Below are 17,114 nucleotides of genomic sequence, written 5' to 3' on the forward strand. Positions count from 1 at the left end.
AACAAACCACTACCAAATATTGAAATGTGAATAATTCATATATATTAAATTATAAAAGGCATGAAATATAAACACACAAAGGACTATTCAGAGGTTATTACACAGAAAAACACTGTGAAATTACTGTACGTGAAATACAAACAATTATACACATAAATCACAATACAACTGAATCAACAAAAATTGTTTACATACAACATAATTGTGCGACCGTCCTAGCTTAAACATAAAAACTTAATCGATGGATCTCAAGTTTAATTTTCATACACGTCGATGTTTCGACCCCTTAACGAAGTGTGAAATTGGTAACCATGGCTACAGAGTCTTCATCAGGACTAAGGACCAAATTGTGTGATGTCGTGTTCCTCAAATTGTCCCGTGCTCTCCATGCCACTGGAATCAAGCTATCCTGGCTGAGGAGGGGTGAAACCCCGAAACCAGTCCTAGGATGCTTGTTTCCAGTGCAGACCTGGCCTGGCAGTTCGGGCTGGGCTGTTCCCACTGGGCACAGGGTCAAGACTGATTTGTATATGGCTGGGTCCAAACTGGAATGGCATGGTGAGCAAAAAAACGATGGATTTAGGCCCATATCTCTGTACTGGGGTGAATGTATGACATTGTTCTGCATTCTGTCCATCCATAGTTCTTTTTGCATTTGTCACCCGAGTGGGACCGGTATGCTCAGACGTGAGTCCTGTGCTCTCCATGCCACTGGAATCAAGCTATCCTGGTTAAAGAGGGGTGAAACCCCGAAACCGGTCCTAGAATGCTTGTTTCCAGGACAGGGAGGACCTGGCCTGGCAGTTCGGGTTGGACTGTTCCCATTGGGCACAGGGTCAAGACTGATTTGCATATGGCTGGGTCCAAACTGGAATGGCATGGTGAGCAAAATTACGATGGATTTAGGCCCAGATCTCTGTACTGGGGTGAATGTATGACATTGTTCTGCATTCTGTCCATCCATAGTTCTTTTTGTGTTCCTCAAATTGAGAAGCCTCGCTTGGCAGGTCTTCTTTGTAAAAAATATAAAGTGGAGGCGCACATTGTGCTTCCGACGAGTTCTACAGCATCAGGCGTTGAGGAGTCAAACAAATAAATTTAGTGACATTGTGTCAACAAACGGGGCCCGTCGCCTCCGTTGCAAAAGAAAGTTCCAAAAGCCTACCTCCGGCTGCTATGCTGGGAGATTAAAGAGAAGGAATCCCTGATTAAATTACAGACAGAATATAATTATGTCCAACAGGCACTGATCACTCCCGTGTGCCCAAATGAGTCAGGTGCTGAATGGCTGCCTTGACCGCAGTTGAGAGAGCCTGCCCAGGTAATCAGGATGCAATCCTCATTATATGAGGCCACTGACTCTTGAGATGGCCTCCTATTTTGGCGGCCTATTGGGCGTAATATAAACCACGTCTCGGGTTGGTTTTGCCTGTTGATCTTCCTGTCTAGTCGTAACTAACTTTGCTTTTGAGAGGTCAGGTGACCTATCCAAGCCGAGGCATTTGCAGCTGTTCCAATAGGCGCCCGTCTTTACGTTCTGCTGTCACGGTGACATTGACAGCAGCGCTGCTTCAAGAGCTGGTCGACTATTGTTTTTTGAGACGTTTCTTCTCTCTTAGTGTCATTGGTGGTGCTATTTGGGGGACACCCTGCGTCCTAGTCGCCCCCAAGTTGTTGACCTCAGGATCCTCTGTTTGATTGCTGTTGAAACAGAATGTAGTGGCAGGATTGCATCGTCTTTTATCTGCTGGAAAGTTTGGCTGGTTGAGAGGTCTGCATCCCAACTTAGTTCAATAAATTCCTTTGGGCCATTGGCCGGGTTCTGGGGACCTGGACAGGTTTTCATTTTGAGTTTTAGCTCCTCTACCAGCGAGGTGAGTACCGGTGGAAGCGATGCCAGTTTGTCCACTATCTCCAGGCACCGGCACTCCGATGGAGGGGGGGGGGGGGTCACGCTGCTGCTGACTTCAACAATCTAATCTACTTTCCTGGCTATGTCAGCCATTGTGAGTGCCATTACTTGAAGAGTTTCCATATGTATTTCAAGTTTCTCTGATTGCCATTTTAGGGCATTTATGGCTGCCGTCATGGAGGTGCTGACCAACCTTAGCAGATTGTCTTGCGCACATGAGAGCTCAAACGGTAATAGTGAGGGTGACATTCTGCAGTGAGTGGCTTAATTCTGGCTCGAAATGGGAGTCAAAGATGATACATAATCCCTCAATGCATTTATGTGTGTTTGAGTCTGGGTTCGGCTCTGCCTTTGCAACTTTTCTTTGTGAGCCCGAAGCATCAGGAATGTTTTTTGGAGTGTCGAGTGGGCTTGTATTGCTGTCCGGTGTCACTTGGGAGATGACTATAGAGTCGGGTGGTGTTATAGAAGGCTCAATAATTGGAGCTCTAAGCTCTCCCAAGTTGTTGCAGGTATGGGTCCTTTTCTTTTCCCAAAAGTGACTTGTTTCCTTGGAGCGGCTGGGTGCTGATCGTGTGATGGTTGGGTGGGGTGTTTCTATTGCCAAGAATCCGGGAGCTGGGCCTGTCCCAAAGATGATGCCCATGCCTTTGGCTGGGTGTGGAGTTTGATCTCTTTTGGTAAAGAAGGCGTCTTTCTTTGTGCCTTGGAGGTCCTGGTCATGCTGGCTTGTGTTGTCAGGCTCTGCACTGCTCTCTGTGGGGGTAGGCTTCCGGATTCGTACCCAACTCCACAGGTCATACATCTTGAGTTGTTTGTATGAGCTGCTACTGTCTCTATTTATATCTGTGTGTACTGGTGTATCCTGCTGTGTAGATTTTGGTTTCTACTTTGGCCTTACTGCAGCATGGCGTGTGCCTTTCTTTGTCAATGCAGCAGTGACACCTTTTGGCGAGTGCCTGCGTGCGTAAAGGCTGTTGAGGGGGTTCTAAGTCCCAAGAGGTGGCCTTAGCTGATGGAGAAGTCCAGTTGCGGAATTGATAGTCTTAGCCTCCTAGCTGATAGGTCGCGACCTGACGTCGCCTGGTTCAGGCAGGTCAGAGGGACCAGCAGTAGGCTGTGGGTCATGGGTAGGCACCTACCACTGGTGAAAGTGATCTAGTTGGTGTTGCTAATTCTACTGTATCATGCCCAAAGTGCGGCAGGCAGAACTCTCCAGACACCCCCTTGCAAAGGCTCGGGGGCTCACGCTTGTGTCTGCCACTGGACTACGCCGCTTGCCTGCTCCTGCCCCAGGGGCATCCTGTTGCTCAGTCTGGCTGAGAGCTGTGTGAGCCTGCCCTCCAATTGCCTCACTCCAGCCTGCATGATGTAATTACCCCCCCCCCCCGGTCCCTGCTCTAGTGCTACACTCGGGTGGTTCCTCGGCCGGGGTTTCCGGTTACCGGCAGCTCGGTTCGATACACAGACACCGAGTGGGACCGATGAGTGGCAGAGCAGGGAATGTGACCAGTGGAGCCAGCAGCCCAGACTCAGGCTCTGGATCAGGGAGACACAGGTCTTACCAAATTTTGTGGGCCTTACCAGAGGCAGGGTGGGATGAGGTGGGTGAGTCAAAGTCTCCTCATGCTGCCGGTCGCTGCCGCCTTCTAAGCCATCTTGGGTCCCTGTCCCTCCCTTCACTGTCTGCTATCCTCCGCCTTCCCGTAGACTTGATAATGAGTGGGGCACACCAGGCTGCACCTGGGCCTGGCTGGGCCGCCTCCGCTAGTGCCTGGGGCTCGCTCTCAACGGGAGCCGACTATGGCTCCTGCAATCGTAACTGCGAGGGGAGGGGTGGTGGCTGGCAGTAGCTCAGCACTCACTCGTGACTGCGGGGAAGGGCTCTAGCAGCAGGCCAGGACCTTCAGGAACTTGGCACGTACCGGCTTAGCGCGTCCCTGCCCCTCAGAGGTCAGCGGGTGCAGCGGCACTGGCCCTGCTCTCTCGCCTCTCCCTTAACTTCTCTTGGCGTCTCTCGGTGTCGGCTCACCTCAGCGTCAGTACCTTGTCAAGCTTCTTGTGCCTTCACTGGTATTAGAGATTTTGGTAGGAGTGAGTGTGTTTGCCTTTCATCTCTGTGCAACGTGGCCGGTATTCTCCCGTCTTTTCTGGCAGCTCTGTGATTTGCTCCCAGCAGTTTTCGAATCTTAGGTTCACCTTTAAATCACTAGTTAAGTAAACCTAACGTGACTGCTCTCAATATTATGCGGTCTAGTGTTTACCCAGGATGAGGGAAGCTTTGCATGTGCAAGATGTGGGTGGGTAGCTCAGTTGTGGTTTGAATCCTCCTGTAGTAACTGCCACATAGCTGAGGAGCGGCATTCAGGCATCCCCACATTTTGCTATGCTTGAATTCCAAATTGCGATTCAGTAACATGTTATCGAATTGCAATTTGGAATTGCGAATACAAACAGATACAGTATTAGGAAGGGGCGTGTTTAGGGCGTCCCTTCCTCAGAACCAATCGCAGCAGTATGTTTTGCGGCCAAAATGTAGTCGCAGAACATTTGCATTGGTAACCCATTTGCAAATGGGAAGGGATCCCCAAGGGACCTCTTACCCTTTGGGAATGGTAGCGAAAATGTTTTTTCAGAGCAGGCAGTGGTCCCACGAAGATGCACCACGCTGGTCTCGACTGCCCTACCTAGACAGTTGGTTATGAGGATGGAGTATTTTGCTGCTTCTTGGCCATCCGTAATTGGGCACTGCAGGGTTGGTGGTATATTATGTCGGACAACTGGCAAGATGTCTGCCACTCTGTCCCACAGCACATGCAAATATCTCCCTCAGTAGATAAGAAATGTTTACAGTCCAGAGGGCAAGTCTGCTAGAGGAGAACACAAGCTAAGCAAATGTCTCCATTCACTTTACCTGCCATGTTGCCTGCCACTTGCCAAGTAACCAGGGAACAAGATAAAGGCTTTGCCCAGTTACCCTCTAGCAGGTCCTCATTGAAAGGCAAGAGAGGATCTTGGCTACATTGTCATTGTTTGAGGACTTAAGTGGCAACGTTCACTTTTACCTCCACCATAGGTAAAGTGAGATCTAGTACCTTCACCATTCCCCGAATTAGTGTAGCAAAGAACGTGGACTCCTCTTTTGCCATGACTGGGAATGAAGAGTTGAGACTAATGTCTGAATAGTTATCCAGGCCGCTAGCATCCTGAAGGTCATCAAAGAGGTTTGCAACGTTGTAAGGATAAATGTAATCATTACTGTCATCATCTTCATCATCATCATGTGAAGGTCTGTAGGGTCGGCTGCAATGCCAGACTTTGCACCGGGGGCCAGAGTCGGTGGCACCGAGCCCAAGAAAGGGGTCAGACTCAAATTGAGATTGAGTAGCACAGCCAGTGCCATAGATGGATCAGTTGGTGGTAACTCGCCTGGTGGCCACTTTAAATCCTTGGGGCCTGAAGACACACTAGATGGACTCGGTGAGGCACCAAAGATGGAGTATTTTAGACCTGTCAGTATTAGGGTGGGCTTCCCTAAAACATTTTGTCTTAACCCCTCCTTTCTTGCTGACTTTGCTTTTGTTGGCCTTAGGACTCTGTGCACCTTATCACAGCTAACGACTGCTAAAGACCTTGTGCTCAATCCCTAAAATATGGTAAAACAGCCTTACACCTATTAGCCTATTTAATTTACTCATAAGTCTATAGTAAAGTGGTATAACATATGCCCAGGGCCGGTAAATTAAATGCTACGAGTAGGCATGCAGCATCTGTGGTGTCACCCACTTATGTAGCGCCTTACAACAGGTTTCAGGACTGCCATTGCAGCCTGTTAGTAGTTTTAAACTGCAATTTTGATTTGGAAAAATAAACCCCCTACCAGGCCAAAAACTCCCTTTAAATTACATATAAGTCACCCCTAAAGTAGCCCAGAGGGCAGGGTGCATTGTATTTAAAAAGTTGGACATGTTCTTTTAAGTTTGACATGCCCTGGTAGTGAAAAACTCCCAAATTAGCTTTTCACTACCATGAGGCCCACTTCTTCCATACAATAACGTTGAGTTACTTTATTACATTTAATAAGTGATAACTTTTGTTTGGGAGCTGGGAGAAATATCAAGTTTGTTGTCTAAGGAATTATAATCTAAAATCCTCTTTAGTGGTAAAGTTGAATTAAGTCACAACTCTGAAAATGATACTTTTAGAAAGTTGGCATGTTCCTGTCATAACTATTTGGTGGCTGCAGCCTGTTCCTGGGTAACATGATTAGATGTAGTTGGAAGTTGGCCTTCGTGTATTACTCCCAGCCCGACACGCAATAGGGGTACTGGCTGTTAGCAGGATGGGGGGGTTGGAGCTTTGCACAGCCCCACTTACACTTCAGAAACGCTGCCTCAGCATACACAAAACTTCAAAATAGCCTTTTGTGACTCCATATATCCTGGAATCAAGGCAGGGAGACAAGGAATTCCAGAAACTTCTGTGGTGGGAAAAACTAAGGGCTAGTTGGCTGGTCTCCTGATCGGAGCATCAGGGACAGAAAAGGCTCCACCATCTTGCACCTGTACACATCCTGAGTGAGTCCTGACCCTCCAAGTGGTGCCCCTCCAGTCCTGGACCATTGGAAGTGGTGTTAAAGATGCCCAGATAGCCTAAATCCAAACCTTGGAAGTTAAAACATTTTCAGCCAAAAAGTGACCTGAGAACCGAGAGACCTAGACCTAGCAATTTGTACCCTCTCACTGAAATGGACTTTCTTCTTGAGATAGTAATAGCAAGCTGCTGTAGATGTGCCTGTCGCTCGCTCTATAAGAAGGCCTTGCATTGGATCGTGTCCAACCTGGCTCAAAGAAATGGTGTTATTTGACTGGGAAGAAATGAAGACTTTTTGATGTGCACTGTCATCCCTAGTCTGTTGAATAGCTGGAGACAAGCATCCGTGGTTATGGTCACTTGATCTGCAGTTGGTGCCTTCAGTAGCCTATCGTCCAAGTAAGGGAATACTTGGTGCCCTTGAGAACATAGGGCCCCGGCCACGGGAGTGAGGCATTTTGTAAATATTCTGAGTGTGGGCTTGAGGCCGAAAGGAAAGAACCTTGAATTGGGAGTGGGTACCAGCTACCGTAAACCTGAGGAATTTTCGGTGTTTTTGATTAATGAGGATATGTGTCTGGAGAAGTCGAGACTGGGATAGCCGGATTTTTTGATCTCCTCTGCGCCGCCTATGAAATGACAGAATCCAGCTTAGTGTGACCCACCAGGCCATGTATTTCTTGTCTATTTGAGAGAGCACTGGTGTTATTGTGGCCGACATTTTCATTATTTTTACTCCCTGCTGCCAGGGATCATGCAAATAGATTTCCTGGCTTCCTCCTTAAAATCATACAGAAAGCAATCTGTATGCTTAACAGCCTTGGGGAGATGGAACCTGTTGGACGCTCTCTCCATCAAGTTGTGAAACCCCCCCCCGATGTCTTCTGGAGGTGAGTCCACTGGGTGATGTGCCGGAGGAGAGGGTGTAGTCATCCCAGGGATCCACCAGTGGATGTGGTTCTGGGATCTCTCCTTTTCTCTCGTCCTCTGAAGAAGAGGGGTTTTCTTCTTCAGGCGCCTGTCTTGGAGGGTGCAGTACCGTAGGTGTTGCTGGTCGGGATAAGGCTGGAGTTGCTGGGAGCTGTGGCTCATGTGGCGGTGGCTTAATCTGGATACCCTGTGGAGGAAATCTCTGCCTATAGTCCCCCAATATGGCTTGAAGGTAGTGGATTAAAGACGGTGGTAAATGCGCCATTTCCCTAGGACGAGGTTCAGGGGGATAGCCATAAGGTTAAAAATGGCATGGAAGAACCAGATATGGCTGGTAACATTGCTGTTGTTGCTCGTCCTCATAATCGTCCTCCTCGTCCTGACATTTCACATGCAACTCAGACGGGCTATGTTCCACTCCATATACCCAATCATCATTCCCCTCCTCATCTTCGGGCTGTTGGAAGCCTAATAAGTGCATGTGAGGCAACAGGGAGATCTTTGTGAAGGATGAAACATCCAGGTGGAGAAAGGTCTTGGTTACTCTGGTAATATTGACAGTCGTCGACGGTGGCATTGACAGTGCCAACAACCCTGAAGAGGGAATATTCGTTGTCGACGGTTGCTAGTATCACCGTCAACGATGTCATCGTCCATGGTGTCGTTGGTTGGCTCGCTGACGACAGGGTCGCCAACAGGGTACACTTCGACAGGATGGTCGTTGATGGGGCGCTTGTCTACAGCGCCTTCTTTATTGACAAAGTCTTTGTCGATGAGGACGTTGACGGGATAGATGTCGACGGTGATATTCTCGTCGACGGTATGGATCCTGAAATAGCCATCGACGTGGGAGCGTACGACGTGACTGTGGTACAGGAGTTGTCGTCGTCCACAATGATTTTTTGTCTTTTTTCCTTATAGAGTCTGTGGATGAAGCTCTAGGACGTCCCTTTCCTTTCTCACTGGAGAGGTGGGGCGGATGTTGTAGGCTCTGAGGAGACTTTATGGTGTTTCTCCCTTCTATGGCCTTTGCTCTCCTGGGAGGGTTTGAGGTGTTTCCCGCCCTCACCATGGGTATCATCTTGAGACCTGGATCTTTTGTGCAGTCTGGATGAGCCATCACTGTCTTCTTCAGAAGACTTTTGTTGTTTGTTGGATTGGAGCCACAAAAGCAGCCTCCCCTCTCGATCCCTCAGAATTTTAGCTGGAAAGGTTCAACAGATCTTGCATTGTCTTACCTCAGGAGAAGGATGGAGGCAGTAAAATCAGTCTTTATGTGGATAATCCACATGGACTCACTTCCTGCCACAGGTCTTACATGGGCAGAAGAGGCCTTTCTTATCTGACATGTTGAAAAGATCAACCATCAGGAAACTTCCAGAAAGAAACTGAGTAGAAATCAGGGAGACTCCCTCCACACGCGACGTGCGGTGAAAATATGAAGGAAACTGCCTCTGCTAGGGGAGTGCTAGAGGATGCTAGCAGCTTATTGACTGCATTCAACATTTAGTCTTTTTTCTTTTTTTTAAAGGACATAGATAAGCTATGTAAAACATGGCTCAGGGCCATTATGGTATTAGCCTATAGTATTATTTAAATACTGCTTGAATGTTACCGTGTGACTTCCATCTCGACGATGGGAATGATTCAGGCATGTGAATCTATGAAAGATACCCCAATACTGGATAATGTTAGGTTACCACGAGCAATGTCACAAGTGTAGAATGCCATCAAAAGCTGGTTTGGGTAGGCATGGAAGGAGAGGCAGTCCTAATGAGAAAGGCCACAAAGGATTTTTTTTTTTAATGGACCATTACTCTTGAGCAGGACTGAAAGAGTCCTAGTCCCATCAAGTAAGTGCTTGTGGGCACAAGTTAACTATTGATCAGACTTACTATTTGCATACAGATTTAAATTTTGATTTTCATTTATAACATTCAAGTAAAGCCTTAAAAGGAAAATAACTCGTATCTCCTATTCCTAACACCACTCTCTACCTTTTTGCATGTTGATTTGTTCAGAATAATAAGGGTAAAGGCTACTGACCACTTGTCCTGCTATTTCCCCTCTTTTTTTAGTTTTGGCAATGGTTAATGGTTCCCCTGATCCTGAGAAAAGAAACCCCTCAAACTGCAGAACCTTGGTGTGCTCTGAGATGGGGAGATCTTCCATGTGGGCTCCCCACACAGTAATGTCACACTGTAGCAGCCCAAACCCCCTCTGCACAGGTCCAGGCTTGTGACTGCGTCTATGGATTTTGGGGTGCAGTAGCTGCACCCAGAGGTGATGTGTAAACGCCACCATCTGTGAAGTCCAGTGACTTAAGACAGATGGGAGCACCTTTGTGTTTATATTTTTTGTCAATTTGAAAGGTTTGAAATTATTATGTGCGTATGTTTTGCAATAGTGATTGTGTACATCAGAATGTATGCAAGTTCACCATCGCTAGTTATGCATCTGGAGTTAGGGTTACCCTTAGTTAAGCTTACCATTAGCTGATAGACAACATCTTTACACATTTGAAAATGGCAATGAAAGATGGAGAAAGTCCCTATAGGTGTAACTGGACAGATGCACATATGCAGTGGCCTCCACAGTGCATATTGTTAGGAGAACCCCTCTGAGAATGAAAACTCTTCTCCAACCAGGTTAGCTTTTGGATTTTAAGGAATGCAGAGACTGGCAGGCAACAAGCTCCTGCCCAACTGCCTGGACATGGAAATATTAACTGGTGCTATCTTTTAACCTCTTCTGTGCCCATGACGAGATAGTCTCGTCATGGAGCACGGTCGCGCTGTGCCCATGACGAGACTATCTCGTCATGAAACCTGCCCACTAAGGAAACGCCCGGCACAGGAGGGGGAAAGGGCGTGGCACCGAAGGGGTTAATATATTGAACACCCTTCTGGACTCAGATGTAGATGGACCCTGCTGTTGTGGAAACTTCTAGATCATAGAGCATAGTGCTGCCCATTTTCTCCTTGCTACGACCAAGTCTTAAAACCTTGCAGGTTCTCCTGGCCTGCCCCTGTTGATGTTATTTACCTAGGAGCCCCGAGCCAGCTCAAGGTGTCCAGGAACAAGTGCTCAGTGCCTAAAGGACCACTGAACGGCACAAAAGAGAAGTGAGGAAGGCTACATCAAAATATTAGTTAATAGTGTGGGTAACTTGAGTGGCAAATCTGCCGGACAAGAGCACTCCTTCACTGCACTACCCTCTGTTGTTTTGCTCTTCATTTGACCTGCTCTTTAAGAAGAAGTCCATTACACAGTTGGATATGTGGAAGGTGGATCATAAAAGGTCTGTAATGTCCAATGTGAGCATTGGACATTGTCTGAGCATGCATATCATTGTTCATGTGCCAGACTACAGCCGTCCCCACTTTATCAACAAGGTGGCCCTGCTAAGTATAGGAGTTGGTATCCCAGAGCCTCCGGGTATTCTAGAAAGTAAGGGGTTGACACCAAGTTTAATCCTAAACTGTGAGGCAGGCTTAAACCCAAGGAACCTGTACCTGATTTTGCTAATCCCTGAGACATTTTTCCTTTCACTTGGAGGTCACAGTTGAATTTTATTTCAATTGTAACTGTGTTTCACTTCTTTTAACCTCTTATCTGTGTTTCTGAATACCTGGATCAAGAACATTAAAGTTTTGCAAACAGTAACAAAGTAACCCAGTTTTGGCCTGGAGGATTGCAATGCTCCATTTTACTGTGATGTGTTCATGACTGTGTCGCAAACTTAAGAAATGGAGGTTTAAAACCTTGTTTCAACCCACTTAATTGTTAGAGAAACTACATTGGTGTTTTGTGGCGTTTTTCCATTTCCAGGAGCGTCCAGGTTTTAGCAATTATTTCGTTATTGCCGACAGTATAAATTGTTCATAGTCCCTGATACTGTTTTTATTATTTGTATTGTGTTGCATTATCGTCTCTTACGTGTACTGCACATTGTGTGCTTTTCACCATTTAATATTTTTTTTTATACTTTAAATATATTTATAGATTTCGTTGATATTAATACAACCTAAAACCCAGCTTGGACATTCACATTTTTATTGCAGCTATATTAATTGTGTTGTATTGTACCCCAACATAACCCTCTCCCTCACCTTTGAGTGCAGCCTTGAGTGCAAGTCTACATCTACTTTAAGAGTCAAGAAGGTTAAGAGGCCTATTTTCAATAACATTAGAGTAACTATTGTACCGGTTCATATGGGTTGAATGCACTCTCACCACTAATGATGTTTGGGTATCCTTGTGCCTGCAAGGAGATAGGGAAAAAGCTTGGCAAGTACTTACTTATATTTTTCCAAAACAGTATTCCCATGTTGAGAATAATTCGTTTTAGCTTCTAGATTAAGACGTTAACGTCCAATTTTATAAAGCATCATCATAGTAAAGGATTTTACAGTACATACAGCCATGTCATATTCATAATTCCAATCACAATAGTATGAGGTAGGATAGACATGAAACTATTCACATACTTGCCACTTGTATAGACTCCCGTTTGTACACAGACGGTCACAAAAGAGTGCACCTTCTTTTACACTGACATCATTAGCAATAAAAATACTCCTTAGAAAGAGTTGCAGAAGAACAGGAGAGGCATGTGACACAGCATCCATGGACATCCTGCGCAGAAAGAAAAACAAAATAAAGGCTTAGGAAGTGTAAATTATGAGTTTACTGTTAAATATGCAAACCCAGTTCCTGAATTACGGTAACATGTAGACCATAACATTTTGTAACTATGCACTGTTCTACGTGCTGCTTTCTTTTTTTGACTAAAACAGTCTAACCATGCCTCCACAATCTTGTCAAGTGAAAGGACTTTGTGCCTGTTTTAGAGTTTGGCGGACAAATTACTCCGTTACAAACGTGATGGATCTCCTGTGCGCCATATTACAAGTGCCACTGTAATATTGCGGAAGGGAGAGCAGCTCTGTTAGTGATGAAGTATCCAGTCCACAAAACTCTAAATAGGGCCCTTATTATGCACTGATTTTTTCATTGATTAGAATAAAGTTATCTTACTCAACCAATCAGGCTTCAATATTCCCATATTGAATTGTAGTATTACATCCACAATCCTAGTAATACATTACTCCATTTCAAGAACCCGCTGTCATTGCTTCCTAGTACCATTTAAAAAGTCATCTATTTATTATAATGCTTCCTATTCTTTTATTTCCCACTGACCCATATGCCGTATCACAAAAGTGTATCGCTGACTGCAGGAGAGAAAGCCTTTGTCAAAGTGAACTTCCAAACAGTGCATATGAGGCGCAGCCATAACACCAAAAATCTGTTATGTATGTTATGTCATGTTATGTTATCTTTTAGAGCGCACTATCACCCAGGAGGGTATCCTGGCGCTGATCAGAAGAGAGTCTAGACAAACCTAGGACCTAGTGGAACTACCCAAAATGCCAGGTCTTCAGCTTCTTGTGTTGTTCAAGAAGTGAGGACGAGGCTCTTAGTAGTAGTGTAGTGACAGGTCGGTCCACGCTTTAGAAGAGAAGTAGGAGAAGGCTCAACCGCTGGATCTGGTTTACCGTATGCATGGGATGTGTGCACGTAGGAGTCCGGATGAGCAGAGGTGTCTGGAAGGTTTGCGAAAACCAATGTGATTGTTGAGGTATGCTGGGCCAGTATATCCTCAGCAACTTCAGGTTATGGAAGCATGAGGCAGTGACGGTTTGGACTTGGGCAGTCATGCCAAGTTTGCTGTTGATCATGATCCTGAGGTTCTTGACGTGGATGTAGGGGGATGGGAGTCGGGCCAAGCTCTGTTGGCCACCAGATGGAGTCGCACGCTGACATGCTGTTCCCAAAGATAAAAATGTTGGTATTGTTAGTGTTCAGCTTTAGACAGTTAGTCTTCCTCCAGTGGGTGATTTGAGTCATTCAGGTTTTGACCTTGATCCAGGTACTGGACATCTTGTCCATGAATAAGAGAATGAGTTGTCTGTTATCGGCTTTGGAGGGGATGTTGATGTGTGTGCAGATGATGCTGGCTAGAGGGATCACGTATGCCTTGAAGAGGGTTGGGTTCAGGGAAGATCCTTGAAGAACTCCACAGATGAGGTTGCAAGTGTCCGAGAAATACAGTGCCAAGCTGACTGACTAGGTGATTCCAATGACATGTATGCGCTGGATGACGATGGGGCAGGAGACCAAGTCAGGTGCTGCAGAGAGGTCCAGGAGAATGAACGCCACTCTGTCTCCTCAGTGCAGAGTCATCCAGATGTCATCTTTAGCAACGATGAGGGCAGTTTCCATACCATACTGTGGTATGCTCTGAAACCAGACTGAGTAGTGTCGAGGAGTTTGTGGTCATTGAGGTATTTGGTGAGGTGTCTGTTGATGATTTTCTAGAATACCTTGGCCAGGAATGGTGGCACTGAGACTGTTCTGTATTTGGCAAGCGTTGAAGGGTCAGCGGAAGGTTTTTTGAACAATTGCATGTTTCCAAGAATCTGGGAAGGTCGCAGAAGAAGTGGAGGCATTCAACATGTGTGTGAGTATGGCACTGATGGTTTGCAGTCCTATGAAGAAGGTATTGTGGGGCCACAGGTCCTATGGAGCCCCTGAGTATATGGACTTCATGGTAGCGTTGGTTTCTTCTGGGGTAATGATGGGCAAAGTGGTTAGCATTGGTTCTTTGGTTAAGATCTGTTGGAGTTTAGCGAGGTCCGTCAGGTTTGCTTTGACGAGGTCTAGCGGGTCCGGTTGCGGCTTGAAGTTGCTGTAAATGACAGTGATTTTGTTGCTGAAGTATTGGGAGAGATTGTTGAGGAGTTCTGCCAAGTTGGAGGCAGCCGAAGGTGAGGTGAAATTCATCACAAACAAATACTCATCCATCAGCAAGATAGCAAAGTTGTGGCTCTAATCCACCAGGGTTGTTTAAAGTTCCTTTAACAATTAATCTCTGAAAGGTATCTTTTCTAGCCATTTGTCCAGATGAGGGAAAATGGAATCTGCCAAACCAGTCATTACTGCAATGCTTTTTATGATGACTCTTGAAGCTTCATTGACCGAGATGCAGAACCCATAAATAGCAAGCTGTTCTTCCTGACCATGAGGAAGAGCTGATCATCAAATGATCTGCTTTCACCCTTTAGGACTAACTCTACTACACCTGGAATTAGTGTGGCCAGTGTTGCTTGCAAACATGATGAGCTTCCTTTTAGACAGCAAACAATACTAGGTTTAACAGTACACAACACCTCTGCTGCAAAAATCCCTTTAAAAAACAGAGGACATTGAGAAAACGTGCTCCATAATGGAAAGTTGGCGCTGTTTATCCTCTACTCAAATTGTGGCAGCTTTTATAGGTTAAAAAGTCATGGCTGGTGACAGGGACGTCTGGCTAGCCTCCTATTTTATTTAGTTCTTGGCTTTTGGGGAAATCAGGACTTTCGAGGGAAGGATTTTATTAAATGGTTTCCCATCAGAGGACACAAAACATACTTGTAAGGTTCCCCAGCTGAAGAAATCTATAGTTTGAGTAGAGTGAAGACAAAGCTTTATTAATTTCAAGAAACCAAAAGTTCAGTTTGTTAAAAATCTGATAATTCATGGTAAATTCCAAAGTAGAGACTTGCCATTTTATCCCCAGGGAGACCTATAGAAAACAGGTAGGAAAATAATGTGTAAAGCAAAGGATTCACTTCTGATGAAAGGGCATTTTCATTTGTTCCAGGGTTGACATTATCCAGATAAAAGACTGGCGTTGGAAGGTACAAAAGAGAAGGCATCAATAACTTTTAATTCTCTCAACATTAGTAATAGCCACACAGTCAACTACTTTAAGGGGTTAGTACTTTCGAGAGCATATAATAATGATTTGAAAATAAACAATGCAAAATGCAAGTGATAAGAAACACTTATTTCAGTTCCTTTTAACAAACCTTAATGAGACATATTATCAGAAACAAAAGTGCTTGTTACAGCATACTGCTTCTAATTTGTAGCTCTGTAAGTAACAGGTGACACTATTAGTCAACTCAAAGGTGCATAGTTTCTTATCCTCAAAGAAAAAAGGTGGAATCAATGCTGCTAGGATCTAAAATGTTGACCTACGATTTACATACATATCATAGTATAAAGCACTTTAACTTAGTTTATTTAGATAGCTTATCATCAATATTATCCTGGCTTACATGAAGGCTTGGTGCAAGGTATTTTGCCCATGTATGACTAGAGAAGCAGACATCAGTCTTCCAGCGACCTCTGGATGCATCCTTCAGTCCTGTGTGGAAGTTACCATAAAACCTCTTATCTTCTGGACACCAGGTAATCTATTCTAGGACTTCTTTTGAGGATCAATAGTTATCAGGTGTATTAGACAGTTAAAAAGTACCAGAACTACACATACAAAAATAAATAAAAAGAGGTCTAAGACTGGAAACAAAGTGCCCTTGTCACTTGGACTCATCTATATACCTGATGCCTCTTGGAAGAATAATGATGGTGTTCTGACTGCCATGGGTCCAGAGGCAGCATGTATGCCAGGGGCAAATGGCTTCTGGTGAGTTTAGGATCAAGTGAAAGGTTACATCCCCATACACCCAGTCATGTGCAAAGAATCATAAAGCCATGACCCGCAAAATGAATATTCATGAAACAGCTACATGAAATCCCTTCACCTCAGCCCTTCACCCATTTATTTGCTATTACCTTTCACCCTCCATAGACTGTAAACTAGTGTTATAATTCAATAACACGAGAGAAGAAAACTTGTGAAGGAAGATCAACAGACTTTGCACATGCTTTACCTCTTGAAGTGTAATACCAAAAACTCAACAAATGGGTTTTGTTAAAATAGGTTTCCAAAGTACCTCTGATTAGAGAAACTGAATATGTTGTTTGCATTGTCAACTGCATCTTCAAGGGATGTTTTTATGGAGGTTGAGACAAAATAATCCCACAACACTGAGAATGCTTTCTTGACAACTTTATAGTTACCCCTTTGATAGGCCATCTACAAAAAAACAAAAATGCGCAATTAAAATAAATGTAAAGAACACATTAACAGATTCCCTTACATTCAATGATTCTTACAATATTTTGGAGATTCGCAAATTAATATGCAGCAAGTAAATTGATTGACTACCATAAAATGCATTTCCTCAGTATGTTTCTTCTAAACCTATACAAGCACTTTCTTTTTTAAGGAAATTGTTTAAAAAAACCTAGGACTATGTAGGTGGATTTATAGCTTAATGTTCATATAGCATTGTAGAGAATACAAAGATACATATATTGAGTATCATTAGCACTGATGCTCACTTCCTTGCTATTTATGTTTGAAGCTTTTTTGCTTGATTTCTACACACTAAGGAGCGGCGGTTAGATCACAGGATATTGTGCAAGTGATGTGATGCACCAAAACACTATGGTAGAAATCTTAGCCTAATACCATCCGTTTCTACATATTTCCAACCACATAGTTATACAGAATGTCCAAGAAACTATTTTAGGAAGGGTGTAGAAGGGGTACAGAGTATACCTCAGAAACAATAATACTTAAAGTATGTAACCTTTTCTTCTGAGTCTCTTTGTACATTCCCTGTGTGTGAAATATTCCTTAGTTATTCTATTGTAGGTGGCGTGACCTAGAATAGCACAAAGAAGCACACTGTATTGAATCACAAATCCTCCAAAGGAA

At 44.7% G+C, this 17,114-nt stretch overlaps 1 protein-coding gene across 1 annotated transcript in view; it reads right to left on the reverse strand.

Annotated features, from left to right (window-relative positions):
• CFAP54 (cilia and flagella associated protein 54) overlaps nucleotides 1-17,114 on the reverse strand; it is a 2,172,274-nt gene that overhangs the window by 1,488,416 nt on the left and 666,744 nt on the right. The window contains exons 24-25 of the mRNA XM_085653834.1: nucleotides 16,285-16,427; nucleotides 11,926-12,073 (exon numbers count right to left, since the gene is read on the reverse strand). Coding sequence (XP_085509960.1) covers nucleotides 11,926-12,073; nucleotides 16,285-16,427 — 291 coding nt within the window. The remainder of the gene's footprint in view (nucleotides 1-11,925; nucleotides 12,074-16,284; nucleotides 16,428-17,114) is intronic.

The sequence above is a fragment of the Triturus cristatus genome, chromosome 4_1, assembly GCF_964204655.1.
Source record: "Triturus cristatus chromosome 4_1, aTriCri1.1, whole genome shotgun sequence".
Taxonomy (NCBI): domain Eukaryota; kingdom Metazoa; phylum Chordata; class Amphibia; order Caudata; family Salamandridae; genus Triturus; species Triturus cristatus.